Source organism: Anoplopoma fimbria, chromosome 1 (assembly GCF_027596085.1).
Source record: "Anoplopoma fimbria isolate UVic2021 breed Golden Eagle Sablefish chromosome 1, Afim_UVic_2022, whole genome shotgun sequence".
NCBI lineage: Eukaryota > Metazoa > Chordata > Actinopteri > Perciformes > Anoplopomatidae > Anoplopoma > Anoplopoma fimbria.
This window is the reverse complement of record NC_072449.1, coordinates 8,054,882-8,069,055: the sequence shown is the minus strand read 5'-3', so window position 1 is coordinate 8,069,055 and position 14,174 is coordinate 8,054,882. Positions and strand designations below refer to the sequence as shown.

The 14,174-nt window shown below is 39.7% G+C and overlaps 4 protein-coding genes across 4 annotated transcripts; all 4 read right to left on the bottom strand.

Annotated features, from left to right (window-relative positions):
* Positions 1-1,101: 1,101 nt before the first annotated feature.
* foxg1c (forkhead box G1c) lies at positions 1,102-2,433 on the bottom strand. The gene has a single exon (XM_054604067.1). The coding sequence runs from the start codon at positions 2,431-2,433 to the stop codon at positions 1,192-1,194; it is 1,242 nt and encodes a 413-aa protein (XP_054460042.1). The 3' UTR covers positions 1,102-1,191.
* A 3,336-nt stretch (positions 2,434-5,769) lies between these two features.
* Positions 5,770-7,503, bottom strand: pglyrp5 (peptidoglycan recognition protein 5). The gene is made up of 4 exons (XM_054601721.1): positions 7,428-7,503; positions 7,117-7,312; positions 6,582-6,700; positions 5,770-6,438 (listed from the first exon to the last, which is right to left on the bottom strand). Exons 1-4 carry the CDS (start codon positions 7,432-7,434, stop codon positions 6,269-6,271), a joined length of 492 nt encoding a protein of 163 aa, XP_054457696.1. The 5' UTR covers positions 7,435-7,503; the 3' UTR covers positions 5,770-6,268.
* A 439-nt stretch (positions 7,504-7,942) lies between these two features.
* polr2i (RNA polymerase II subunit I) lies at positions 7,943-11,978 on the bottom strand. Its single transcript, XM_054601690.1, has 6 exons — positions 11,815-11,978; positions 11,653-11,707; positions 10,385-10,458; positions 8,842-8,916; positions 8,390-8,441; positions 7,943-8,255 (listed from the first exon to the last, which is right to left on the bottom strand). Exons 1-6 carry the CDS (start codon positions 11,874-11,876, stop codon positions 8,193-8,195), a joined length of 381 nt encoding a protein of 126 aa, XP_054457665.1. The 5' UTR covers positions 11,877-11,978; the 3' UTR covers positions 7,943-8,192.
* Positions 11,979-12,157: 179 nt separating this feature from the next.
* LOC129096173 (complement C1q and tumor necrosis factor-related protein 9-like) lies at positions 12,158-13,887 on the bottom strand. Its single transcript, XM_054604868.1, has 3 exons — positions 13,868-13,887; positions 13,478-13,538; positions 12,158-12,928 (listed from the first exon to the last, which is right to left on the bottom strand). The coding sequence occupies exons 2-3, from the start codon at positions 13,518-13,520 to the stop codon at positions 12,534-12,536; spliced, it is 438 nt and encodes a 145-aa protein (XP_054460843.1). The 5' UTR covers positions 13,521-13,538; positions 13,868-13,887; the 3' UTR covers positions 12,158-12,533.
* Positions 13,888-14,174: the final 287 nt, after the last annotated feature.

Genomic DNA, 14,174 nt, shown 5'->3' with positions numbered 1-14,174 from the left:
ACAGATCAATGAGAATGCCAGGTCTACCTGTTGTAGTTACCTCACTGATTGCGCACATGATGTCTCCTCAAAGAAGCTTCTGGAGCACGTTTGAACTGTAAAAAAAACAAAAAACAGGTTACAGCATGTCAATAAAGAGGCCTCCTTACTGCAACTTCACAAATGATTTCAAATAATTGAATCAGTCTAGTGAAACATTTAATAACAGCACACATAAGAACAATCAACAGCAGTAGATTTTAATGAGGATAAAAAAGAAAACCACAATTATAAAATGCATTATTTATCGTTTAATTACATGTAGGCTAATTCAAATTGTAATGTCATTTTTTTTTCTTTTCAACAAAAGTCGAAGACAATAAATGCTGCAAATTTAAACATATATATATTTTTTTCCAATCACTGTATACTTTTCTGCTGAACGAGTTTAGCTCAGTGTAAGTGTGATAGTAAAGGTGTAACGGTCTCGGGTCAACATGCTGCTAAATTAAAAAAAAGAAACAATGAATATTTTGTTTTCGTTTTATTTTATTTCTAGAATGACATTTCATGGCATTTTGTTGGTAAATTCTATATGATGGCATTAGGCCTAAAACTGTGACATGCGCGCAAACAATTTTATATTCTGGCAAGTGCATACATGATGTGGAAACAATTCATATGAGAACAGGGATATAGTTTCACTTAATAGATGCAGAGTTATCCGTGAGTGATAATTCATTACATAAATTTAAAAAAAAAAAAAAAAAAAGAAAATCTTTCATTTGACCCTGTCCCTGGATACACCGACGTGTTTTGAAATAACAAACCGATGCGCAAATACATATTTTTGCACAATTTCGGAAAAATTGCTCTGTGTGCGTATAGAAGCCTTTGTTAAACTCTGACTCATGCTGTTTATGCTTCAGCTAATTGATATTTAAATTTGACACAAATCGCACAACAATCATCTTGGTGATAAAACATCAAGGAGTAATTTCAATCATTTCAAGTTTCAATCGAGATTTCTGTCAATGTAGTACAAAGACATTATTGGGGGAGAGATATTTAATTAAACAAGCTTTTCATAAACTCAATAAATGTCAATCTGCAGGGCCTCTTTTCAGTAAAACGCTCTGGCCTTTCATTTGTCAACTTTCTTAATCTAAACACAGAGATGTTTTTTTTAAACTTTGTACTATGACTGTTGCTTTATTTCTCTATATTCCAAGACGAAGGAGGACTTGAGCTGACTTGAGGGCAGTAATGTGGAAAGTCATTGCAGAACCCCATGAGGTCTGAGTGGCCGTTCTTGGGTAAGAAATGTCCCGGTGACGTCTTGGACACGGCGCACTCCTCTTGGCACGGACTAAACGCCGCGCCACACGGTATGTGGTGATGAGAGTAGAAATAGCTGGCCTGTCCGGAGATCATGTTAAAGGAGTAGGGATCCGACAGCGGCAGGGTGCACGCTGGGATGGAGGTGGAGAAAGCGGTGCAGGCGGTGCCAATCTGATGGCGTCGGGACTGCGCGCAACTGAGTCCAATATAAGACATCTCCTGGTGCGTCTGCACGAGCCGGTCTGCGTCTGCACCACCTGTTGAGCTCAACCGGGACCTCTGCGACACCATCGAGGTGGAGTGGTTGGGGAAGCGTGGGTGAGCACTCAGGTAAGTCCCGGCGCCGAGGTGGGTGCGTACAGGTGTTTGGAGAGGCAGGAACGGCGGAACCGGCCAGTAAAACGACCCCGCTGCGGCCAAGGTCAGGCTGGTTGCGGTGCTGGAGGACATCAGACGACCTCCTCCTCCTCCTCCTCCTCCTCCTCCTCCTCCTCCTCTTCTCAATGCAAGCTTGGTTCTGGAGCCAGCTGCTGTCCTGCGCCGGAGCTTCCCAGATGTGCCACCGATGAAGACGTCCTCGCTGCAGGGGTCCAGCATCCAGTAGTTGCCTTTACCCGGGTCATCGTAGTGGCGCGGCACCTTAACGAAGCACTTATTCAGACTCAAGTTGTGCCTGATTGAGTTCTGCCACCCCTGTCTGTTCTGCCGGTAGTAGGGGAAGTTGTCCATGATGAACTCGTAGATGCCGTTGAGTGTGAGCCGTCGTGCCGGGCTCTGGCGGATCGCCATCATGATGAGCGCGTTATAACTGAAAGATGGTTTCTCAGGTTTGACACTTTCTTCTGCTCCCCTGCTTTTCTTGGATTCCTCTTTATGTCCTTGTCGTTTTCCATTTGGAGCCGCCGTGTTGGCTTCTGCTGCTTTGGTGCGTAATTTGGGGACAGAGTTGTTTCCCTCTTGACTGGGTGTCTCTGGATGTGCGGAGCGCAGTTTCTGGGACGGAGAAGGAGCCTCCGGGTCACCCATCACTCCCTCTCGTCTCAACAACAGGCTGCTGATGCTGAATGAGGAGGACTTGTGGAAAAATCGCTCCGAAGTTTTCAAGTTATCCATCTTTAAAAAAAAAAAAAGTCCTCAGATGCGTCCCCCTGGAGCAGAGCAGAGCAGAGCAGAGCAGAGATGCGTCTGATCCAAAGGCGCACTGGCCAGACAGCGTGACAACAAATGCGCATGATCACAGCTGCTCACAACTAGTTACCTATGGAGCACTGTGAAGGGGGGGTGAAATACTGTCAATCTGTGTGACTGATCGGTGAACTCTCGGGTTTAATTATATCACATCCGAGACTCATGAAACTCAACCCTCCCACACGCGCCTTGCCCTCGGGGCTGGCCTCGTCACTCTCTCGTTTTCTCGTTTTCTCTGTCTCTCTGTGCACCTTCGTTGACACCACAGTTTGCCAAAAATACTCAAAGAAAAGTAAGAAGTACATGTAGGTGTAGCCCGAACGATCATGTCGGTAAAAAAAAAAGGCCTAAACCAACAGAGCAAAACGCAAGAACAGATGCATGTTAGGGATTTGGTTTTTTTTTTTTTTGGGGGGGGGGGGGGGGATTGGGCAAAGTGATTCCAGTCATCTTTAAACTGTCTCAATATTGTGAAAATACTCCTGTTAGCAGATCTTATTTTGAAAAAAATCACTTGATTAACTTCTCCAATAAACCAATTTCTACTATGATTTAATAAGTATGCTGTACAAGAATGCAGGCAAAGTGGATTTATGATTAAAATTAGTGTTTGCTTGTGTGGGTGAAAGGAAAAAGAGATGATGATGCATCCCATCATATATGGATGAGGCATGTTAGGATTGGAAGCTAGATCGTCTTCCTGAAGGGAAGGTTAATACAAAATGAACAAATAAAAAGACAGTTCATGACACACTTAGTGGCACTACAGTACAAACTTTACACTCAGGTTTTACACTCCTGCCTATATGCTGCATGGTTTTTCTCCTAAAGGATCCATCCAGAGGAGTGAAACTATGCCTGGGGAGTATTGTGTTATATACCGTGTTACGTATGTGTGACACATCAGAGCTCTCTCACAGATTTATTTTCACCTGAAGCTTTTGAACAAACTTAATTTGCTCCCTAAATGCCTTCCCATCCATCAACATTGAGACACAGAACCCATTAAGAGACAGTTGAGAACTATGCAGACCTCAAGCATTGCATTAGACCAGTGGTTCTCAACCTTTTTTCAGTGATGTACCTCCTGTGAAATACTTTTTTAGCCAAGTACCCCCTAACCAGCGCAAAGCATTTTTGGTTGAAAGACAGATGTAATACACAGCGGTGTGCCATCAGTGTCTGATTTATTAAACTGTCAACACTGACGATTGCATTGTTGCATTAAATTCAGTTTATGAACTTATATTTTATTGAATATTTATTAAATAACAATTTTTAAAGGATTTTTGAATGGATGCTAATTTTAAATATATTTTTTAAAAATCTCTCTACCCCCTGGAGTGCCTTCACGTACCCCCATTTGAGAACCACTGCATTAGACTGTAAGTAAATAGGACATCCAATATTTGTTTAATTCAATCTTTTTGTGCATTTCCATTGATAACTTTTTCAGGTATCCTGCTGCTTATTGGTCATTATACTCAAAGCTTTTCACTATTTTTTCCTTAAAAACATTTTCTATTAGTAAAGAACATTGCGTGCTTTAATAGAGGCAGAGGCATAAAATGGAAACTTCGGAGCCTATCCGGTAAATTAAAAAAAGGCATAAACATATTTATGAGGAATATGAGGAACATATTTGTAAAAGGTCCCTTCTGTTTTCAATTCTGACTGCTCATGGCAGAAATAAGTCCATTCATTTTTTTTTTATATAAATAGAAGAAAAAAGTTATTCAAAATGAAGTAAACCATGCATATCAAAAAAGATCACCCCACTGCTGCAACCTGACCACTAATGCATTAGCCACCACAGTATAGGGACATGTGCTTACACTTTTCCACTTCTATCAAGATTATGACTAATAAGGACGAATCTAATCAAATCAACTGTTACACTGGGTCTTTTACAGTGCCAGACATCAGACATCAGACATGACAACCGGAGTTAGACATTTAATCTGTTACCATTATACCTTCTCTTAATTTGATAGGGTCCGCCCTCACTAATCCCTGCACTGCACAAGTCAGCACTTGTTGGGAATGTTTCAGGCTCTGCAGAAAGCACACATTGTTGTCTCAACACTTGTAATCCCTTTGGTTGATTTTCTCTGTTAAATATTAGATTTCATGTCTTGGGTTGTTTACAGTGATTTTGCAGTGGCACCCTGAGGACATTTGGTAGAAAACACGCTAATTGCAAAGACAAATTTACAGGCCTACAATATATTTAGGTATATGGTCTGGACGTAGCGTAGTGGTTCAGCTCCTCTTTCAGTATGTTTACACACTCAAGGATACGGGTTCGAGTCCCGTTCATATATATTATTCCGGAACCAGTGAACATCCAGGGACAGGACATTGAGATTGTGCAATCTTATAAGTGCCTGGGTGTTCACTTGAACAATAAACTGGACTGGACTAATCATACAAATTCACTGTATAAAAAGGGTCAGAGCAGACTGTATCTGCTGAGGAGACTGAGGTCTTTTGGAGTGCAGGGAGCACTCCTGAAGACCTTTTTCAACTCTGTGGTGGCATCAGCCATTTTTTATGCAGTGGTCTGCTGGAGCAGCAGCATCTCAGCAGCCGACAAGAAGAGACTGAACAAGCTTGTCAGGAAGGCCAGCAGTGTGCTGGGGTGTCCACTGGACTCGGTGGAGGTGGTGGGAGACAGGAGGATGATGGCTAAGCTGTCATCCCTGATGAACAACACCTCTCACCCCATGCAGGACACCCTGACAGCTCTGTGCAGCTCCTTCACCACCGGCTGCTTCACCCCCGGTGTGTGAAGGAGAGGTACTGCAGGTCCTTCCTTCCTGCTGCTGTCAGGCTGCACAACCAGCTCTGCTCCCAGCAGACCACATGACACATGACACTAAAAACACTGTGCAATAATAGTTAAAATAGTTTTTTTCTGTCAGTAAATATTATATTTCAGTTATTGTGTTTTTCTACTGTTTTTATTGCTTATTTATAATACTTGTTTTTTTAAATTTTAAATTTTTATCTTGTCTTTCTTTACTATGTCTCTTGTGTGTACTTTACTCTATGCTGCTGTAAGCCTGCAAATTTCCCCGCTGCGGGACTAATAAAGGATTATCTTATCTTATCTTATCTTATATTTTTATCATTATCTTAATTGATTTGGTTTAGTGGCCCAAACAGTTAAAACCTACCTGAGTCTTCTGTGGGAGAGGATGAACAGAAAGAGGAATCATCACACCAGTAAAATATAATGAATCAAATAGTCACAATATTGCTGATTACTTGGTATTTATTGATATCATATTAGCACCAGGTTAATTCCATGTTAATGTTTAGCTTACACCACTTGCCCATTAATAACAATGTCATGCAGAGTGTTCATCAGTCAAATGTATTCCAAACATATGAATATTGCACTCGGGTTACACAAAAGTAGCATGGTGACAAATTGAAAATATGTTGCACTTGGGGATAGCTAAAGTTTATTGCTCTATGATGGCTCCCTCTGCTGCTAAAGAAAGTCTAACAAGCTATGAAACCTGCGGGACAAAAAAAACAACCTTCCCTTAGTTCTGATGACAGCCATGATTAAAAAAAATGTTCAAGACAAAATTGATCAAAATGTATTAGTGTTATAGTATGAACTCCTTTTTCATCCCGTCAACCGTTGCATTCCAAATCTGGAGTTTAAAAATAAACTGGTGAAGGTTTTAATGAAATGAATGCTAGGGAACAAATTTCCCATGAAAACCATCACAATCTGCAGTGATCTTTATGGGCTCAGCTGTGTGAGGACAGGATACAGATTATTTCCTGGACAATCGGTGCTTCCCAGATCTCTGTGCCCAATCAGGGTAAACTTTGGGTTTATAAAGCCCTGACAAACTCCAGACTGCAGCAGCTGTTTGACAGAAGACTTTGCCTCTATGCTTGGCGTGTCATCTGAAATGAAAAGACGTAGCATTATCAAATCGGACTTCATAACCCCATTCTGAAGGTCCTGATTTGTCTTTATAATCCCGAGATGATTGATGTGCTTTCATTGTTGCACAATAATAATAAAAAAAGTTAATCACTACAATTACCATTGAAATTGCCCATGAAGGCAATCCCCAGTGAGTCATGGTTGTTGTATTTGGCATGAGCACCTTGCACACCCCAGCCGCGGCCCTCATACACTGTGCCGTCTTCTGCGACAAGAAAACTGAAACGCACAGAAAAGTATTGTGGAGGATCCTTTAGTATTGAAAAATAGCAGAAACTTACTGGAAGGGATACATTACATTACAGTCATTTTGCTTGAAATTGACAAATTAGTCATTTAGCAGATGCTTTTATCCAAAGTGACTTACAATAAGTGTATTCAACATAGGTATTAAAGAGAACTACTAGTCACCAGAAGTCATAAGTGCATCTCCTTTCTTAAACAAGCATCCAAGAGCATAAACCAGAGCAAAAGTACAGAAACAAACTAATACGAATACAATAAGTGCTAAGAGGAAGGCTCAGGGTAGTACTTCTGATGGACATTACAAAATCAGTACGCCGACATCCTACATACAACACTTTATTAACATCACACGAAAAATGACATTCACCAGGACTGTTGGAGCTACTCACTTATAGCCGATGTCATCGAAGCCTCTTTCGGTCATATGATTTCTCTGAATGCTGAGAATGCGGCTCACGCAGTCTTTCTGGTCCTTGCATCTTGGGTTGGCGGTGTGGTGTATGACAACCCTCTGGACTATGCCTTTCAAGGAGTCCTTCGTTTTAGGGGGAACTGCTCCCCACTGCTGCCTTGAAACAATGTTTACTGAAAAGCGATTTAAAGAAAAATTTAAAAGCAACGTCATAATAAATCAGTTGGTTCATTCCATGTAATGTTATTCACAGCAATAATTGCAAAAAGATTTTCAAGTGTGTCTTACATGCCATAGCTCCGTGGATGGATTCCTTTGAATGCAGCGGACTGTGCAGCTGCCTTATCAAGGAGCCTGTCTCAGGAGGTGTGGTCGTGGAAAGTACACCTTCCTGGTTAAACCATACAAGTTATATGCCAATATGGCTCAGTAATAATCTAGAGTTACCCAACATGTTTTGTGGAAATTACCCAATTGAAAAAGGAGGAAGTGGAATCAAGAAAGTAAATATTCCAGACAGGAAAGCTGGGGCCGTTTCTTTGCCGGAAATGAAGCATGACTGCTTTGTGTAAAGTGATAAGAGGAAAACAGTAGTATGTTATATACATTATCCAGTAGTGTGTATGCGTTTACATTGGGCGGAAACAAAAAGGGGTGTAATCCTGATAAAAAGTAGTCAAAAGGACTGAAGAGGCCTATTAAGTGTCCATGCTGCCAAAAGCATGTGTGTGTCTGCTAATGTACTTCAAACAAGTTTTAATGAAATACTCAGAGACAGTTGATACAATTGATTATTTTAATCTAACAAAACACATTTGAAAATGACAATTGCTATAAAAAAATATTAATACATTATATTCACAAGATGGTGTCAGACAAACTGCAAGTCATCAAACAAAGATAATATCAGGGTCTACAAAAATCAGCAACTCTGCTGTTTGACAAAAAAAAACTGCACATTTAAAGTAAAGAAAGAACTCCTTCTGAGCTGCAGCTTTTTGTGAACAGCAATACTGTAGATGAAAATGTCAGACCTCTTCATTATCACTAGCTTTACTCTGTCCATCTGTGTCCACAGTGAGGGGCCGTGCAGACGTAGTACAGTCTCATAGCATCCTGTTAGAAGAAACATATTCAAATATTAGATCTTCTATTCAGTTCTTAAAATCGAGAAAAGATGTATAGACCACAGGAAAAAAAAACATTAAAGCTACAGGTAATGCATTATGTGTTTAAATGACATTCGTTACCTCAGCCTTCATACTGTGAGACTGGAAGAACACTGCCTCCTTGTGACCGCATCTGGGTGGACATGGTTCGAGAACACGGTTAGAAACGGTTACAAACAAAAATGCTTTATGTCACTACGCCTCATTACACAATCAGGAGTCAAGGCCAAAAGGATGGTAACCTGCCCAGTTCAAGATGGGAAAGTGGTGAAATGAATATATTGCTGGTCTCGAGAGTAAAGGTTCAGATCATAGTGAGAATGAGGCGAATTAGGAATGGAGGAAGCAACGTTTTGTTTTCTGGAAAGAAGAAAAGATCAAGAAAACAAAGCTGTTTTTCTGTGCAACAATGAAACAATACTCAAGGTTGCACTGCAGTAACAACACAATAAATATTCACTTTTCAAAAGAAATGAAAAATTAGGGGGCTCCGGAGAAAATAGGTGACGTCTATTAATTATGGAAAAACCTACTTGGGACAGGGGTGGTCCTCTGTCCTTGGAAGTGTTGGATCCTGAGATACATCAGCAATGATTTGTGTCAACTCACTGGAGAAAGAGAAAGAGAAAAGCAAGATTCTAGATGATTTACCAACAATTAGCCCTCAAGTGACAGATTAAATACGTAAAATGTGCAATGTAACGTTTTAGTATCTTGGGCATTACAAACGTTGCGCTTTTACAAATGTTTAGCCTTATGTGTAGTCACTCAATATGTATTAACACCATTGTAAAAGTACTTTCTGCAGTCTGAATGTGCTCAATTGAAATCGATGGATTCTCTTTTTTTCACTAACTTTTGGAAGATCCCCCTTAAATGTCAGGACTACTGTACTGGAAAGTGTCTGGAGAACGCATTTATCTGAATTTCTAAGACCATATTTGAGTTGGTTATGGGGTAAGAAAGATGTAGCGGATGAACAACGATCAGGAAAAACCACACCCAAATCAAATCATTTGAGCCTTTAATGTGAGATGTACTGTTAAAACTGTAACAACACCCACGAGAGTCTCAGAGTCCTGTGTAGACCTGTACGTGATGACAGTTAAACCGTCTGGAGCTAAACAAAAACAACAGTATTAGGGTGTGTTAAGTTCTCATGAAGCGGAGGGGAACAGCAGTGTGGCATATTTATTTTTACTTGTACCTCCTTTCCTTTAAATTTGTGTCATTTTTGTTACTTTTCTTTTTACTTATTAAATTGTAAATTTCCCCGCTGCGGGACTAATAAAGGATTATCTTATCTTATCTTATTTGGCCTGCGGCGTCGGCCATCAGACCTCTGGAGCTTGTCCAGAAAGAAAGCTGCAGCTCGTCTGGTGTTCAATCGCCCCAAGTTCTCCCACACAACTTCCCTTCTCCGTTCTCTCCACTGGCTCCCTGTAAGAGCTCACATCCAGTTTAAGACTCTGGTGCTAGCCTGCAGGGCAGTGAAAGGAACAGCTCCTTCCTATCTCCAGGCCTTGGTCAAGCCCTACACCCCCGCCCGACCACTTCGCTCTGCTGCCTCGGGGCGACTGGTTGCCCCGTCGCTCAGAGGTCCCTGCGGCCGATCCACCCGGTCACAGCTTTTTTCTGTCCTGGCCCCTCAGTGGTGGAATGAACTCCCCACTGACGTCAGGACAGCAGAGTCGCTGCCCATCTTTCGGCGCAGGCTGAAAACTCACCTCTTCAAGAAGTACTACCCTGAGCCTTCCTCTTAGCACTTATTGTATTCGTATTAGTTCGTTGCACTTATTGTATACGTATTAGTTTGTTGCACTTATTGTATTTGTATTAGTTTGTTTCTGCACTGTACTTTTGCTCTGGTTTATGCTCTTAGATGCTTGTTTAAGAAAGGAGATGCACTTATGACTTCTGGTGACTAGTAGTTCTCTTGAATACCTATGTTGAATACACTTATTGTAAGTCGCTTTGGATAAAAGCGTCTGCTAAATGACTAATTTGTCAATTTCAAGCAAAAGAAAAAAAAAAGTTCTGAATAAGTAATTTAGCACTATGTTTCCTTTTACTTACTCAACCTCGTGGGTGATCTTGTTGACATAGATGCAGCTGTTGTCTGCTTCTTGTTGGTAGTCACAGTTCCTGCACTGTGTGATGAGTACAGTAAAAAAGACAAGGCAAAATATCACATGGTGATCTAGCTCTGTAAAAGCAGCAGCAGCAACAACCTAGTTTATTTGCACAATTGAAAAATATAAAAAACACAACATTGATAAATTATATTACAGTGCAGGAAGAGGCAGAAAGCCCACTGGGCTTATTTAAAGCATCCACCTATATAATATATATAAAAAATACAATACTATAATGTATAGTATGTGTATTTATTGTCTGTGTTTGTGTAGTTGTATAGTATGTGTATTTATTGTCTGTGTCTGTGTAGTTGTATAGTATGTGTATTTATTGTCTGTGTAGTTGTATAGTATGTGTATTTATTGTCTGTGTCTGTGTAGTTGTATAGTATGTGTATTTATTGTCTGTGTAGTTGTATAGTATGTGTATTTATTGTCTGTGTAGTTGTATAGTATGTGTATTTATTGTCTGTGTAGTTGTATAGTATGTGTATTTATTGTCTGTGTAGTTGTATAGTATGTGTATTTATTGTCTGTCTGTGTAGTTGTATAGTATGTGTATTTATTGTCTGTGTAGTTGTATAGTATGTGTATTTATTGTCTGTGTCTGTGTAGTTGTATAGTATGTGTATTTATTGTCTGTGTAGTTGTATAGTATAGTATGTGTATTTATTGTCTGTGTAGTTGTATAGTATGTGTATTTATTGTCTGTGTAGTTGTATAGTATGTGTATTTATTGTCTGTGTCTGTGTAGTTGTATAGTATGTGTATTTATTGTCTGTGTCTGTGTAGTTGTATAGTATGTGTATTTATTGTCTGTGTAGTTGTATAGTATGTGTATTTATTGTCTGTGTAGTTGTATAGTATGTGTATTTATTGTCTGTGTCTGTGTAGTTGTATAGTATGTGTATTTATTGTCTGTGTAGTTGTATAGTATGTGTATTTATTGTCTGTGTAGTTGTATAGTATGTGTATTTATTGTCTGTGTAGTTGTATTGTATAGTATGTGTAGTTTTAGTAAGTGTATTTATTGTCTGTGTAGTTGTATAGTATGTGTATTTATTGTCTGTGTCTGTGTAGTTGAGCTGCTGCAACACTTGAATTTCCCCCATGGGGATCAATAAAGGAATATAATAATAATACAACTTGTTTTTCATCATGCATTGCACTGAGACACTACATGTCACTGACATACCTATATATACTTACCGCATAAAGCAGGATCCGGTTCTCCTTGTCTTCTTTAGGGTATAACATGTTGTTACTGGAAAACAAGACAGGCGCGTTAAGGGGTATCGTGAGACGCAGTGTAGTCACGTGTGTTTAGCTTTAACACGTAAAGTTATAAGCTCTATTTGGCCGCAAACTCACCATTCTTGACAAAACCGGATCCCCACGAATCCTGGTTCGTATGTTCCAGTTTCTAAATCCATTCTAAAAACTTAAAAAAAGTTTAAACTAAACGTGAGAAATAAGAAATCCAACGCTCTCTCAGGTCGCTCACTTCTCCCACCGCCGCTTCCTTCCGCTTGTTTGAAAACACACCGTCTGCGCATGCGTGGACTGTGTAAAATGTGTGATGAATTCTGAGACAGCGCCCCCACGTGGTGGGAAGACTCAAACGAAGCTTTGTGGCACTGTCATTTCTATTTTCCATACAGTAGCTTATTATATTATTATTGGTGAGTAAAACATTAAAACTACAAGTTCATTTCAGGAAGGAATTTGATTTATTGATGCAAAACCACAAGGAAACATTCGACAAACCGTATAATACACCGCAATACAAATACACTGTGCAATACAATAGTTATAATAGTTTCTGTCTGTATATATAATATTTCAGTTACTGTGGATTCTTTACTGTTTTTTTATTGCTCATTTGCTTATTTATAATACTTATTTTTGATCTTGTTTTTTTACTATGTCTCTTGTTTTGCACTATCCTCTATGCTGCTGTAATCCTGTAAATGTCCCCGCTGCGGGACTAATAAAGGATTATCTTATCTCTTAATGCATACTCTGAAGTGGTACTGGCTTATTGTCCAGGACATTAACTTTATTGATGTTGATGCTGATTGATAATGTCTTTAACCCAAACGAAAACCAGTAAAAACAGTGTCATTATCTATAGTTGCAAAGATGTCGTTTCTGCCAGGCCCCCAGATGTTCACAAAGACCTCGTCTCCTTTGGACAGTTGGATCACGCTGCTCATACTGGCCACTTGGCTGCACTTATCAGGCAGAGAGGTGTGATACAGAGACACTACTTTCTCTCCATTTTTGAAGATGGCGCACTGTCCGCGTCCATACACAGACATGTGCACAGTGAAGTAATAGAAGCCATCCACAGGGCAGGTGAAGATGCTTGTGTCAGGATTGTAGCCTCCTCCCTCGTTGACCAGTACAGTGGTAAGCTTCAGGACTCCAGAGTAACAGGGGTAGCTTTCATCGACATTCAGCTTGGCTGTGAAAGCTACAGTGCCTAGAATGGGAGACATCATGATAAGTAGAGCAAGGACTTAACAATGTTGCAATGCCTGGTTTGTGTCTGTCACAAAAAGCAACCAATTTACTCCATAAATCCACGGGGTTGTTACACTCAAGACAAATTCCACAATAGAGGTGAAATTAATTATTGCAGCTATTCTTTCTTTTTGAACCAAAAGCTGTCACTGTCACCTTATGATACTCATTTACATTTTTTGACGCAGAAAAAAGAAACACTACACAACCCTCCCCTTTATTGAACAGCTCTCCTTCCTAATAACTTGTGTACAGTCCCTAACAGTATAGTGCTCACCAAAAGTACAGTCAAGAATGTGTACTGAACTGGTTGTCACAGCTGTGTTTAAAACGTATCACACCCTGTTGTGTAATAAAGCACACTAGGTTGTGGCACTTTCTTATTGAGGGACTTGTTGGTCATAGTTTGTCTGCATTCACTCAAATTTAAAAGGTTGGTCTATGAAATGTGGTCACATATTGATATTATGGCCCTACATAATAACAATGTTTTAAAAAAAGAAATTACCTGAGGGAGGAAGGCTGTCTCCTCGGCCTGGTTCATAAGCCATGACTAAAACTTCTGATATCTGTAAAAAATAATTAAAACAGCGAAATATTTCATGGTTACAACATAATATCAGTTAATAAACCGTCTACAAGCTGCAATTTTGTAGACTTGTAAGATTAAATAGAAAGGCAGTTATACACAAAATGATATGATGTCATGTGACTTATCTAGTCGTCTCTCCCCATCTGAATTTCACTGAATTTCTCTAACCAAAATAAATGCATACTAACACTCCAACGCACACCTTACACAAATTGTTTGCGAGTCCTTTCCAATATAAATATAATTTTTCAAATTCTGGTATGAAACCCTACAGCCAATCTATCTAAGGAGCAAAGAGCTTCTTACCCGTTGCTGTCTTCCAGGGAAATGCTGCAAATGTTTATAAAGACAAGCAGAAAAGCAAAAGTTGTTCAGCTGGTTTCTAGTTACAACCTGTTCATCAGCTTGAAAGCTTTTTTTTTTTTACAGCCTTTAAATTACAAGGGAGATTAAAGATACATTAAAGAAGAATACAAATGACAAGAATTCTTTGTGTTAATGTTTGTTTATTTTAAATGAGGGATCACTACTGGCTAAATTGTTTATAAGTACAAAGCAACATACAATGAGAGATGCAGGGAGAATCTGAGTAACTTTATTAGACGGCTATAAT